Source organism: Mesoplodon mirus, assembly GCF_964341445.2.
Source record: "Mesoplodon mirus genome assembly, chromosome: 2".
In the NCBI taxonomy this organism is placed as follows: domain Eukaryota; kingdom Metazoa; phylum Chordata; class Mammalia; order Artiodactyla; family Ziphiidae; genus Mesoplodon; species Mesoplodon mirus.
The window spans coordinates 166,620,418-166,635,932 of NC_138977.1; the positions used below are offsets into that span (position 1 = coordinate 166,620,418).

The following is a 15,515-nucleotide window of genomic DNA, read 5'->3' on the forward strand; positions in this document are numbered from 1 at the left end:
GCTGGCAAAACTGGACAGCTACATGTAAAAGAATGAAATTAGGGGCTACCCTGGTGGCGTGGTGGTTGAGCGTTCGCCTGCCAATGCAGGGGACGCGGGTTCGTGCCCTGGTCTGGGAGGATCCCACATGCCGCGGAGCGGCTGGGCCCGTGGACAGTGGCCGCTGGGCCTGCGTGTCCAGAGCCTGTGCTCTGCAACGAGAGAGGCCAAAACAGTGAGAGGCCCACGTACCGCAAAAAAAAAAAAAAAAAAAAAAAAAAAGAATGAAATCAGAACACTCCCTAACACCATACACAAAAATAAACTCAAAATGGATTAGAGACCAAAATGTAAGACCAGACACTATAAAACTCTTAGAGGAAAACACAGGAAGAACACACTTTGACATAAATCACAGCAAGATCTTTTTTTGATCCACCTCCTAGAGTAATGGAAATAAAAACAAAAATAAACAAATGGGATCTAGATGAAACTTAAAAGCTTTTGCAAAGCAAAGGAAACTACAAACAAGATGAAAAGGCAACCCTCAGAATGGGAGAAAATATTAGCAAACGAATCAACAGACAAAGGATTAATCTCCAAAATATATAAACAGCTCTGCAGCTCAATATTAAACAAACAAACAACCCAATCCAAAAATGGGCAAAGACCTAAATAGACATTTCTCCAAAGAAGACATACAGATGGCCAAGAAGCACATGAAAAGCTGCTCAACATCACTAATTATTAGAGAAATGCAAATCAAAACTACAATGAGGTATCACCTCACACCAGTTAGAATGGGCATCATCAGAAAATCTAAAAACATCAAATGCTGGAGAGGGTGTGGAGAAAAGGGAACCCTCTTGCACTGTTGGTAGGAATGTAAATTGATACAGCCACTATGGAGAACGGTATGGAGGTTCCTTAAAAAACTAAAAATAGAATTACCATACGACCCAGCAATCCCACTCCTGGGCATATACCCAAGAGAAAACCATAATTCAGAAAGAGTCATGTACCACAATGTTCACTGCAGCACTATTTACAATAGCCAGGACACGGAAGCAACCTAAATGCCAATCGAGACACCAATGGATAAAGAAGATGTGGTATATATATACAATGGAATATTACTCAGCCATCAAAAGGAATGAAACTGAGTCATTTGTAGAGATGTGGATGGATCTAGACTGTCATACAGAGTGAAGTAAGTCAGCAAGAGAAAAACAATTATATATTAACGCGTATACGTGGAACCTAGAAAAATGGTACAGATGAACCGGTTTTCAGGGCAGAAATAGAGACACACATGCAGAGAACAAACATAGACACCAAGGGGGGAAAGTGGCGTGGGGGGTGGTGGTGGGATGAACTGGGAGATTGGGAGTGACACAGATACACTAATATGTATAAAATGGATAACCAGTAAGAACCTGCTGTTTAGAAAAATAAAATAAAATTTAAGAAAAAATCGTTAATATGGTAACCTTTGTGGTTTGTACATTTTACCAAAATTTTATTTACAAGGTACATACAAACCCTAAAGCAAACACTAAATGATATACTAAACAAGAGTAGAGATAAAACAGATACTAAAAAGTACTGGGTTGGCCAAAAAGTTCGTTCTTTTTTCCCGTAAGATGGCTTTAGTTGGGCTTAGTTGTATTTAAGTTCATTTAAAACAATTTTGTTAGACTGTTTTGTGACAGCTGTCATATCAGTGTGCATGTAAAAAAAACTTATCAAAACTAGTGAATTTTTGTGTAGCCACTTAAAAATTGAAGATGGAAGAAAAAGCAACATTTTCGACATATTATGCTTTCTTATTTCAAGAAAGGAGAAAACGCAACTGAAACACGAAAAAAAGATTTGTGCAGTGTATGGAGATGGTGCTGTGACTGATCGAAAGTGTAAGTGGTTTGCGAAGTTTCATGCTGGAATTTCTTGCTGGATGATGCTCCACAGTCAAGTAGACCAGTTGAGGTTGATAGCTACCAAATGAAGACATTCACTGAGAACAATCAACATTATACCATGCAGGAGATAGCCGACATACTCAAAATATCCAAATCAAGCACTGAAAATCATTTGCACCAGCTTGGTTATGTTAATCGCTCTGATGTTTGGCTTCCACATAAGTTAAGTGAAGAAAACCTTCTTGACTGTATTTCCACATGCAATTCTCTAGTGAAACGTAACAAAAACGTTCCATTTTGAAACAAATTGTGACAGACGATGAAAAGTGGATACTGTACAATAATGTGGAGTGGAAGAGATCGTGGGGCAAGCAAAATGAACTGCCACCAACCACAACAAAGGCCGGTCTTCACCCAAAGAAGGTGATGTTGTGTATATGGTGGGACTGGAACAGAGTCCTCTACTATGAACTCCTTCCAGAAACCAAAAGGTAATTCTAACAAGTACTGCTCCCAATTAGACCAACCGAAAGCAGCACTCAACAAAAAGCGTCGGGAATTAGTCAACAGAAAATGCATAATCTTCCATCAGGGTAACACAAGACCGCATGTTTCTTTGATGCCCAAGCAAAAACTGTTACAGCTTGGCTGGGAAGTTCTGATTCATCTGCTGTATTCACCAGACATTGCACCTTCGGATTTCCATTTATTTTGTTCGGTCTTTACAAAATTCTCTCAATGGAAAAAATTTCAATTCCCTGGAAGACTGTAAAAGGCACCTGGAACAGTTCTTTGCTCAAAAAGATAAAAAGTTTTGGGAAGATGGAATTATGAAGTTGCCTCAAAAATGGCAGAAGGTGGTGGAACAAAACAGTGAATATGTTGTTCCATAACATTCTTGGTGAAAATGAAAAATGTATTTTATTTTTACTTAAAAACCAAAGGAAATTTTTGGCCAACCCATACTTAATAAATCCAAAACAAGTCAGGAAAACACAAAACAAGAATAAAGAAAAGAGAAACAGGGGGAAAACAAACAGTAAGATGGTAGGCATAAATTTAACCTATCAGTAATTACATTAAATGCTTATTGTGAAACCGAAAGATTAAATGACAGAATGTTTGACTGTAAGACCCAACGATACATGCTATCTGCAAAAGATTCAAGAGCAGTTGCCTTGGATTCAAGGAGAAAAGGAACAGTTTGTACCGAAACAATAATGGCAACGTGAGGGGGCCAAAGAAGGCTGAAAATTTAAACAGGCTATTTCTACTCAATGACAGCCAAAATTTATTTTATTTCATTCCTATGAAAACCAGATAATGCTGCATGAAGACTACACACTACACTATATGTTCCCTATGACTTCAATCTAGTTTAAAACTTTGATTTTCAACCTACATTTTTACAGTGAATGCTCTTTTAACAAGCCCATAACCAACTTGCCAAAATTCATGCTACCCATCCCTGAATAAAACATGACTATTACAGAAGGATACACAGAATACTCCCAACTAGCAACTCTGTTCCCCCAAGTTGAGGTGAATGCTTGCACAAGTTGTATTTGTTCTCAAACCTGAACACCAGCTGAACTTAAGTTAACTGAAATACTTTTTAAACCAACAGAATAAATGCAAGAAGAAAGCGGTTTCTAAAAATCAAATTTGTAGTTTCGATTTCCTTAGCTTCTCTCCCAGGAAATGCACACAAAATTCACTAACTTCATCCCAATCTCTACTCAAAAAAATGCTTCTTTTCAAGGCCTTTCCTGTCCATCAAATGTGAAGGAGCATTCTCTGTATTCTGTACCCCATAAACATATTTCACTTTTCTTCAGAACATCCAGTCTGATATTACATCTTTGTTGTCTTATTTCTACCATTAGATTATAAACTCTATGAGAGCAGGAAATTTGAGTCATTTTTTCTGGATCCCTAGCATTTAGAAGAGGGCAAGTCACACAACAGATGCTCAATAAATATTTAAATGATTAAGAAAGACTCCTTCAAGATAATCTGATTAAAAGGAGTTGCACTTTTAAAATCTGAGCTGCACTCAGACTGCAGCTTTTTTGATAAGCTACCAGTCCAAATAATATCAAGTAAGATAGTTCCTGTGTTCCCCATTCCCCAAATAAATTCTTCCCTGAATTCAAACTCTGTCATAGCCTTATTCCCCACTATTCCCCAATACACATCTTTCTCTACAACCAAATGGGAATACTCCTCTGAACATCCCCCACTGAGTTCAATTTAATCTGCTAAAGATCACACTTAAAAGACAAGAGGGGGTAATAGGCTTTATGTTGGATGAATTTTCGTTGTTTAACATGCCTGACACCCCATTATTAAGGAGCCCTAGTAAAATTCAAGTCTATTACAGGGTAAAAGAGAAAACATAAAATCAATTTCTGAAGGCTCATGTCATAGATAATCAAACATTAACGCTGAGAACAACCATAACAACAAAATACCCTAACAACAGTTAAACAGTGCTTTACTGTGGGCTCAAATGATCCCTACTGCTTGGAATGGTCTCTTCTCCCTCTGCCACCTATCAAAATCCTTCATCTATCTTCAAGGTTCAATTAAGGGCTACCTCTTCATTACATTTTATCTTTTTTTTTTTTTAAAGATTAAAAAAATTTTTTTTGATGTGGACAATTTTTAAAGTCTTTATTGAATTTGTTACAATATTGCTTCTGTTTTACGTTTAGGTTTTTCGGCCACGAGGCATGTGGGATCTTAGCTCCCCGAACAGAGATCGAACCCACACCCCCTGCATCAGAAGGCGAAGTCTTAACCACTGGACCGCCAGGGAAGCCCCTCTTCATAACATTTTCTGATCATTTGCTGCAATTGGATGAGAAGTCTCTCTCTCTCTCCTTTGATCCCCATAGAATCTTTAATTCAATATCCCTTAAAGGATGTACACAAATAATACACAGAATATAGTATACATATTTTCTTCTCTGTTACAAGTCCTAGAGGGTAAAAACTGTATCTTATTCATCTTTACATCCACTAAAGCACCTTAGAAAATGTGTTGCATGTATTTATTGTAAGTATTTATTAAACTTTTAAATTTATGTTCTTCCACATTACAAAGGAATTGAACTGACTGAAACTTCATGCTGAAGTTGTATCGTTCCAAAATTTTGAAGTAGGACAACTCTTTGAAGTGGTTAACTCTTTCGGTTAAATAAATCAGCTGAAAGGAATGACTTAGATTCAAAATTTTCCACTCCATTTGAGAATGAAAACATGTCCATTTCCTAATACTCTGCAACAGATTACTTACCTGAGACCATGGTCTGTGATCTGATAACATCCAGACAGACTGAGAAACAGAAGTACACGCCCAGTCTCTTGATCAGTTTTTTCACTCCCAGAGTAAATTAAGTCTGTTCCCCTAAGCAATCTAGTCCTTGATGCTTTTCTACACAATGCAGAAGACTCCGGGAGTGCTGACATAGTTCTTAAAGCTGTTCCTGTACAACAAAATGAATGACCACAATATGCGAAGGCTGGAGAAGCACAATGCTGCTGCCAACAGACACTAGTCCTTAGTCCAACAATATCCTTACTGTAACAACCGGAGGAGGAACAACTAAAGTTGGATGCTGTTTCCATTACACAAAGACTTTCAACATTTCTATGTCTCCATTCTACAGCATCTTCAATGTCAGCCAAATCTTCAGCATCTAACATCCACACATAAGGAGAAGTGAAATTTTCAGAAGAAATAGGTTTAGTCCAGGGGTGTTCATTATCTATTTCTTCTCCGAGGCCCTTGTTAGTTGTATCGTGCAAACAAGCATACTGCTTGGTGGACTGCACGGTAATGTCTTTATTTTTCCAGGTAGTCGAAGTAATTTTGCTTGTTGAAGTTTTCAAAGGGCCACTCTGATGAGACGTCAAAATTCCAAGAGCTCTAGAAATCTTCTCTAGAGCCACATCTGTGATTTTTTCACATCCAGATAGATCAAGATGCCGAAGACTCTGGCAGCAACCAAGCCAAGACCAACTATAATTAAGAGGTAACAAGACTATTAGTGGATATTGTTAAATTCTTCAAAAGCATTTGATTATACATAAGTAAATGGAAACTACAAGAAAGATTTTAAATCTAATATAATCAATCATTTACTGAATATCTGTTGTTAGGCACTACTTTAAATGCTAGGAATATGAAAAGACAATAAGAGTAATTAGGAACTAAGAGTATTGCTAACCCAAAAGAAGAGCAGGAAAGGAGAAGGGTATGGAAGGGAGAGACTGTTTTTCATCCTGAAAAATAACCAATAGAGGAAAGGCTGTACACACATGAAAGAAAGAAAATAATAATTAGAGGAGAAAGATCCAGAAGAACAAGCTCTAGGAATTGGTAGAGAATTAGCCTTAGCCAGAGAAGAATACATTTCTCCCTCTGAAATTGGAAAAGAGGTGCTGATATAAATGCTAGGGTGGGAAACAGCAGGGCAAGGTAGAATAAGAAGGAAAGTAGCAGCATCCAAAGAAATAAAATCTGCGGGTTGCTTGAAGAAAGTGTTAGAATTTTAGAATAACTATGAAGAGGGAGCTTTGCCAAATGGTACTGGGAGCCCAGGTGAAAATGAAAACTTCTTTAAAACACAGTACCAAGCTACATGGTTACACAGCAAGGCTCAAAAGCCTAGACACAGTACAAGATTATAAAGGTGACAGGATGATACATATATAAGTTTTGAATCAGCTGGGACCTAAGGACAAGAGCAAAGAATTGGAGGGTGCTATTACCATAACATGACCAAAATCTGATAGTAGAAAGTAATAGTATGATTAAACTGCAATTATGTTAATGAAAAACTACAGAACAGTTCTACTGATTCATAGTTAAGAAATCATTAAATTTATATATTCAAAAATAACTAACCTGTCAAATGCAGAATCTGAAATGTCAGTTTGGGTAAGATCCAAATGCTCCAAGTTAGGACAAAGCTCTAAAATCTGCCTAACCTAAGAGGGAAAAAAAAGTCACTGTGAAGATCTGCAGAATTTAGTTAGGTTAGAGACATGACTTTTACTAAGTAATATATAACTTTTAGTAAGTAATATATCCAGTGGTTCTCACACTTTTCTGCATGTAAAAATCACTTTAATTCTGCCTTACAAATATATATTGTGATGAAATCCCAGAAAATCTGTTTTAGTAATTCTAAGATTAGACCCAGGAAATTTACATTCTTAAGGAATACCCAAGGAGATTCTAATGTAGGATATCAAAAGATAGTCTTTTATAAAACCGTGATTTAATTTCACCTGCCCGTCTTACCATGCCTTACACATTATAAAGAATCATATAAAACTGGGCTTGATCACTTAACATCTGTGAAACTAAATAAACTGTTTAATCTCTCAGTCTATGTTTCCTTTTCTATAATGTGAAGACAATGATATCTATGTACAAAGATTACTATGAGAACTGAAATGAAAAAAGATGAAAATTAGCAGTGTATGCCTACCCATGGGAAGGTACACTCATGGGTAAACTGTTATTTTTTTTTTAATTAAACTCAGGAATAAGCAAACAAAATGTAGATCATTGCTACTTTTTCTTAATACCCAAACTAGTGCTAATTTATACATACCATTTTGCTGGAAACTGCACAGCTGTACGCTAATACTAAAGTTTTTACAGAAGTACCAACATACGGTAGAACATTATGAATTAAGCCATGGAGTAAACGTTTTTCCATTTGTGCAATGCTGATGGCAATCGATTCCTCTGCAGACTCTTCTGTAAAATGAATTCAAAAGTCTAAGAACTTGATACACTAATTATGATCAGGCTACTCAAGGAATCACCAAATCATTAAATATGAAATACTTTTTGCTCTCCTTTTAACCTCCCCTATATATGCAAATTAAATGGACAAGTTCTCATTCGCCAGGACTTAATATTTATATTAACAGGTCTGACATCAACTAAAAAGAGACAAAAGAAAAAGAAAAAAGGTTTAAATGGGAATGAAAGGAAGAATTTTTTAACATGCTTCAAGGTTGAAGGTAATTTTCTTCTCAAGCTAATTATCAGAGGGAAGATAAAAATAACTCCAGTTTCAGGCACCAAAAAAATTTGGGAAAAAACTTTGACTACTTGAAGAATAGTATAAGTTCTTCAAGAGAATACAGGATATCAAGAGGAAAATGAACCATAATAAAAATAATAAAAAGTGTCAATTCATTATTTTACATAAATATCAATAAAACGGACACAGAGCTAGAAGAGATTTGAAACAATTAAGTTAGGCTGGTCATAACGAATCAAGCAAAGAAAAGTACCTTAGAATTTTTAAGAAATTAAAAATGATTATGGCTTTTGTTTTCTGCTTAATAACTTCTATAGAGTTTAGATGTGTATAACAGGATGCACTACTGTAACAAGTAAAAAAAAAAAAAAAACCCTACAAACTCCAATTTGATATAAGAAAAAAAAACACACTACACCAAAAAGAATGAACTAATAATTTTATCCCTTTCTCAGGATCCTATTGCTTTTTTGCTTACCTGAAGACCTAACTCAAATGTGTCCAAACATAAAACAGTTTAACAGGATAAGCTGAGGAAGTCTCATTTAAAACAAAACTGAGTGTAGCTGACAAAAGGAATATAAATAGAAACAATAATTCTGACTTTTTGACTGTTCCCATGTTTACAGATATTATTCTAAATTCCTCCTTTAGTTAGACATATATGTGAAATACAGGGATAAAAGTGACTTTTAGTGAACCCTATTTATTCTACTACAATTTTATTTCCAAATGATTCTTTTGTTTCTGTGGCTCTCTCTATCTAAATGTGTACTGTTTACTGTGAAATCCTAAAAAAAAGAAAACTAAACATCCTATGAAGAATAATAACTTCTCTACAAGACTAGTAAAGACAGCTAAGCTGAAAAAGCACTAACATAGATGACAGATCCAAAGTTTACTCTTAGATACACTAAACAGCTAAACAGATATATTACCTTAGAAAGGCTCCATCATTATAACCTTAACCTTTCCCTCTCAATATGAAAGAAAACAACAGCAGCCGTCTCTTTGTCTATCTTTAAGTGCTGAGATAAACACATTATAAGTTTGATAAAGCCTTTAAAACTCAACACAGGTATTATGAATTGATTTTTTACAATGGATAAATCAAGTCTTCCCTAAGGTGACATCTGAGTAAAGGCTTAACTCCTTGAGGTCTTTGCTCAAATTTCTCAAGGGACCTTAACTACTCAATCTATTGAAAATGGTAACTTCTTTCCTCTCTTCCTGGCACGCTTTTCCTTTATTATTCTCCACAGCACTTAACACTATCTAATACAGTATATATTTTGCCTGTCTTTACTGTCTGCCTCCCCCTCCAAATTTTAAGCTAAACAAAGCCAAGGATTTTTTTTTTTCCATTTTGTTCACTATTAACCTCATGCCCAGAAAATGCCTGCCACAGGATAAGCAAATCACCAAGTCTAACTGGAATAGACCTCCTCCTTATATGACACCTTCCAAACATTTAAAACTATATCAAGGTGTTTTGCACCTTCATTTCATAAAAACTAAACTTGCTGCTAAAACAATAATCTTTGTATTTATATTCCTTACTTTCCACAAGTTTAGTTCTTTTGCCAGACCAGCTTACTATAAGTGGGCAACTTATAAATAAAAAATTCCTACAGGTTCAGTTTTACGAAGCAGAAGAATATCTTATTAATTTTTTTTTTTACTATTTTCATCATCTTTTAATAATGATTCTCTAAAGTAACATCTAAGGTAGAATTTGTGTCTTTCTCCTCCATATTCCCAAACAGCATCTTTCTGCACCTCTATTACAGCATTTTCCAATACGTTACCTTGATTAAGAATCATGTATTCTAAATTCTTCCGTTTGTGAGTTCTTTGAGGGTAGGGATAGTCTTCATCACCCTTGAATTCTCCCACGGTGCTTAATGAATGGCTACACTAGCTTATATAATCCCTTACCATTTACAAAGAATTTTCATATATATTACTTCTTAATTCTATAACCACCATGTGAGGCAAGTGGCATGACTGTGTACAAATTAATAAACAGGTTCAACAGCTTTATGCTCCTTCCTCTGGGCCACAGACGACTCAATATATACTACTGAGCTGATCAAATGAAGTGGCCCTAAAAACACACTGTAAACTGAATAGCACTATAATGAATGAATATTATTTCAATAAGGAAAACAGCCATCATTTTCTGATTTTTTAAAGCATTTAAATAAATATAAAAACATATGGGAGGGCTTCCCTGGTGGTGCAGTGGTTAAGAATCCGCCTGCCAATGCAGGGGACACGGGTTCGAGCCCTGGTCCAGGAAGATCCCACATGCCGTGGAGCAACTAAGCCCGTGTGCCACAACTACTTAGCCTGCGCTCTAGAGCCCATGAGCCACAACTACTGAGCCCACGCACCACAACTATTGAAGCCCGCACACCTAGAGCCCATGCTCCGCAACAAGAGAGGCCACCGCAGTGAGAAGCCCGTGCACCGCAACGAAGAGCAGCCCCCGCTCGCTGCAACTAGAGAAAGCCCGCGGGCAGCAACGAAGACCCAACGCAGCCAAAAATAAAAACAAACAAACAAATAAATAAATAAATCTATTAAAAAAAACATATGGGAAACAAGCTACACACATTTAAAAATTACTTTAAACAGAATTTTAAATACGCTTACTATTCCGTGAAAGTTTAAAAAGTAGTAGGCTTAAAAACACCAGTTTTTTTAGAAAACACAAAATACATAAATCCTAGCACCTAAGTACTTGTTAAATGTAACAGTAATTATTAAAGCACCATGTAACAATTTTAATCCCAGACACAGCTTACCAGATTCATCTATATCGGCATCTTCATCCCACTCCTGAAAAGCACGACTTTCATCTTTTCTATTTTTCACCCATTCCTCATCAGGTTCAGTATCAAGTTCAGTTGCAGGACCACTATACCAGTCACCTACTCAACAAATAAACAAAAGGAACAAAATAAGATTAGATCGGCTACCATTACAAAAAAATAACCTATTTATAACAAAAATGTCTGCACACAAAAAATATGTGAGCCATACACAATGAGCCACCTATTGTTAGAAACAATTGTGGTTTAAAAAATTACATTTAAATAAGCACAGAATTCATTTTCAGACATACCAAAAAACTATGAAAAATAATTATCAACAGTCTTAAGAAATTTCAGAAATCACTGAAAACAACCTAACCTTTTTCCCTACTGTGGCTTCACACTGGCTCCAGCAATACCCCCATTAAGACAATTGCTAATAAACAAAAGGAAGCAAGACTTTCTGCTCAGTAGTGAATTAGCAATTCAGAAGTAGGTGGGAACAGAAAAAGGGAAAGATTAAGGTAAAGCTAAACCATAAATTTAAAGATCCTGGAGAATATGCTGCGATTAAATTACATGATTGTGAAGTGCAAGACAATGCAGAATTAATTTATTGAATTCCTAACATTACATCTAAGTGAGGGCTCCTCAACCTTAACACCATTGATATTCGGGGCTGGGTAATTCTTTGTTGTGGAGTGCTTCCCTGTGCATTGCAGGGTGTTTAGCAGTAACCCTGGCCTCTACCCCCTGGATGCCAGTGCAATACTCCAAGATGGGACAAAAATGCCTCCACGGGCATTTCAAAACATCCCCTGCAGGGGGTCAAATCAATTGTGATCAAGAATCACAGGAAACAAATACCATAAATAAATTAAATTACAACCATTTTTATTGGAACTTTTTGTTTAAGCATATTAAAAACAGAAAAAAAAGCAGCATATTTAATATCTGGTTAACTTCACAGAATCTAGCATAGCATTATCATATTTCATCTTTATATCAAACAGAACCTAATTATGTATTACTACCTAATAAGTAATTCTTCATAATCAAAAAAATACAGCTAATAAAAAAGTATGTGATATATCCATACTTGCCTTATCTGACTTTTCACTTAATATATTATCCTACAATAAGAAAAATTATTCCATATAAAAATAATAATTCTAATCATTTGGATCATATACGTCTACCCAATACTCCAAATAGCTTCATGAAAAAAATATTATATATCTAACAAAAGCTTATTTAAAAGTGCTACATATTGATATAAAAAATAAAACTATTTTTAAATCAGACTCACACTTTATGTAAAAAATATATATTTCCATGTCAAAGTGACAAATTATAAAAAACTAAAAAAAATTAATGTGAAATTTGAGGTACTCACCTAGAAAAACTGTTTTAATTCAGTGACAGAAGAACATATGCCATATTAGTTGTATTTATTTTATGACTGCATTATATGCTCAGGAAAGCAAAATTTTCTTTAACTGTTCACATGTAAAACTAACTTACCACAATGAAATTAACTAATATGAAATTGTAATTTATAGAATGAGGCATTACTAATCACAAAAAAATATGCTAAAGACAAAAATACATTCAGTTATCTTGAGCTACTATCAAAAGGGAAACATAACAGTACCTCATCTTTAAATTTTATAGAATTTATTTTATATTTTTAAAATACTCATCTAATTATTTAAAGCTCTTCTGACAACCTATTAATTTTATTTTTAATGTTTTCTTATGGAAAATTACAAATATAGTCAAAAGTAGGAATAAGCAGCATTAAACAAGTAGCATAATGAACCCCTATGTACTCATCACCTATCTTCACTATTATCGGGGCTTCCCTGGTGGCACAGTGGTTAAGAATCTGCTTGCCAATGCAGGGGACACAGGTTCAAGCCCTGGTCTGGGAAGATCCCACATGCTGCAGAGCAACTAAGCCCGTGTGCCACAACTACTGAGCCTGCACTCTAGAGCCCGCAAGCCACAACTACTGAAGCCCGTGCGCCTAGAGCCCGTGCTCCACAACAGAAGCCACTGCAATGAGAAGCCCATGCACCACAATGAAGAGTAGCCCATTTGCCACAACTAGAGAAAGCCCGCAAACAGCAACGAAGACCCAACGCAGCCAAAAATAAATAAAATAAAATAAATTTATTAAGAAAAAACAATTATCAACATTTTGCCAATTATTTTTCGTTCCATCCCCAACTATTTTTTCCTAATTATTTGAAAGGAAATTGCACACATCACGTAATTCACTCATGAATACTTCAGAATTGTTAGCTTTTAAAAAATGTATACAAAGACATATAATCTAACTATGAAACCTATTTTTAGTCAACCTTTCAGAGTTTCCCTCCCTGGCCTTACTTATTAATGTCTATGAGTATATACTTAAAAAAAAATAGATTGAAATATTTTTAAAACAAACTAAGCATCCCATTTACCTACCTCTGGCCCAATGAACAGGGTAAAGATGTTTCCAAAGTGATCCAGTTTTTGCCAGCTGAGACCATTTAGTGCTTACTTGACTGCATCGACATAATTCTTGAGGATTAAGATAACTGAAAATTGACAGCATTACCTCAGGAGGAAGATGAGTTATACCTGTGGATTGTTCTGACACTTCCGCTTCTGAAATAAAAAAGAAAACCTTTAACATTAAAGGCTATAAGAGCAAATGCAGTTAAGAAATTACAATCACATTTCTATAAATAAAATCCAGTGCCTAAAGTCCACTCCTTCCTGCTTGCAAGATGTGAAAAGGAAATAACATGGATTAGAGGTAACATGGAGATGTTAAACTTGTTAAGAACCTGTAGGGTTAAACTATCGTGGTCCAAATCACACTTCATCAGTGGGAGCTACAATAATGAACACAGGATTTACTTCCTCTTACAAAGGCGTTGCAGAAAAAACAATACTCACTTTGTAGCGTAAGAAGCATCATTTGAAAAAGGAACCCAACAGGTTATACAGCTTTAAGTCAGCAAGTGTAGAGTCGGTCAAATAATGAGAAATCCAGGGCATTTTTAATGATGCACACAAATCTCACAACGTTTTCCATTCATGCATTACAACTCCTGTCAGCAGCTTCCTTGTGTTACCTCTTTGATTTTCACGTTTCATGTAAGAACTCTGAAATCTGACCTCTATAACATTTATGTGCCTCAACCTTATCCTATTTATGAGCCAGTTGAAACAATATAAATATTTCTAATGTTGGTATACATTTATCAGGAATCTTTTGTCAGCAGCTATTATAGAAAACAGTCATTGGATATCCAATTTCCTATAATGGGTTATTTCAGTAGCAACTTTACAAAGGAAAACTGCAAATGAGGTGTACAATAAAGAATATAAAATATAAAAGTTTCATCATTAATGTACTAAGAAGAATCTGAGTACCTTATATATTTTTCTTCACAAAGCAACTTAAATATAGAAATGCTATGATCCAATTACTTTAACCTAACCCTTTACAAATGGCAGATATTTTAAACATAATGCAGCTATAATTTACTTTGAAGGAGTGGGAAAATTCAATATAGTAAGTGTGACGCTTTTAAGTCCCATGTTATAATTAAAATTAAACCAGATACAACAGGTCCTGACTTGATGTCTAAAGCACAAGCTGCATTTCAGAGTGAAGCACACAAGCTTTACGAGTTTAATTATAGCTTAACCTATAAAAACAATTTTGTTCCAACATGCATCTCACCTACTTTATTAAATAAAAATAAGAAAAAAGGACCAATTTCAAACACTTTCAAACAATTTTAACAGGAATGTCATTGCTATTTCTCATCTAGCAAAAGCAAAGGAATTTTTACTAGCCTCAGGATGCCAATAATTTTATTTAACGATATTTTAAAAGGCAAAGCTGGGGCTTCCTTGGTGGCGCAGTGGTTGAGAGTCCGCCTGCCGATGCAGGGGACACGGGTTCGTGCCCCGGTCTGGGAAGATCCCACATGCTGCGGAGCGGCTGGGCCCGTGAGCCATGGCCACTGAGCCTGAGCGTCCGGAGCCTGTGCTCCGCAACGGAAGAGGACACAACAGTGAGAGGCCCGCATACCGCAAAAAAAAAAAAAAAAAAAAAAAAAAAAAGGCAAAGCTATCAAACAAAAGAAAGAATAAAGATGAGGAAGTAGTCTATGAATAAAAAAAGCAGAGATATTTTATTTACATTTGTCATTTGTTTTCTCAAAGTGACTATACGTAGAAAAACTATGCCTCTCATACTCACTCCCCTGTGTATTCCTGGATATAAGCCAAGAGAATGAGAAAGTACCCTAAACTATAAAACTAAAAACTATAAGCTATAAACTATAGATAAAACTATAGATAAAACTATAAGCATTAAATGATTTTGAAAACTGATTTTTTAAAAAAAAGAAAAAAACAAGGAAGGATAAAAACAGCCACTATGGTCAGTGGAGCTCAGAAAATTGGATGACACTGCAAAAGTGCTCTGTATATGGTAGTTTTCAATAATTTTGATTGGCCAAAATAATAATTGTTAATAATAAAATATTATTATTAAATTATCATTATATATTTATATATAAATAATATTGATAGTTATTCTCACTAATCAAAGTTATTATTATATATATAAACTCCTTCAAGAAACACTATACTGCACATGGCCCAAGTATATGAGCTGTTATATTATCATAGACAATACTAAATTCTAAGATAGA

General features: G+C 35.3%; 1 protein-coding gene across 1 annotated transcript in view; it reads right to left on the reverse strand.

Annotated features, from left to right (window-relative positions):
- FBXL5 (F-box and leucine rich repeat protein 5) overlaps nt 1-15,515 on the reverse strand; it is a 49,758-nt gene that overhangs the window by 19,997 nt on the left and 14,246 nt on the right. Inside the window, exons 5-9 of the mRNA XM_082633151.1 lie at nt 13,264-13,446; nt 10,780-10,905; nt 7,529-7,677; nt 6,814-6,896; nt 5,200-5,925 (exon numbers count right to left, since the gene is read on the reverse strand). Coding sequence (XP_082489277.1) covers nt 5,200-5,925; nt 6,814-6,896; nt 7,529-7,677; nt 10,780-10,905; nt 13,264-13,446 — 1,267 coding nt within the window. The remainder of the gene's footprint in view (nt 1-5,199; nt 5,926-6,813; nt 6,897-7,528; nt 7,678-10,779; nt 10,906-13,263; nt 13,447-15,515) is intronic.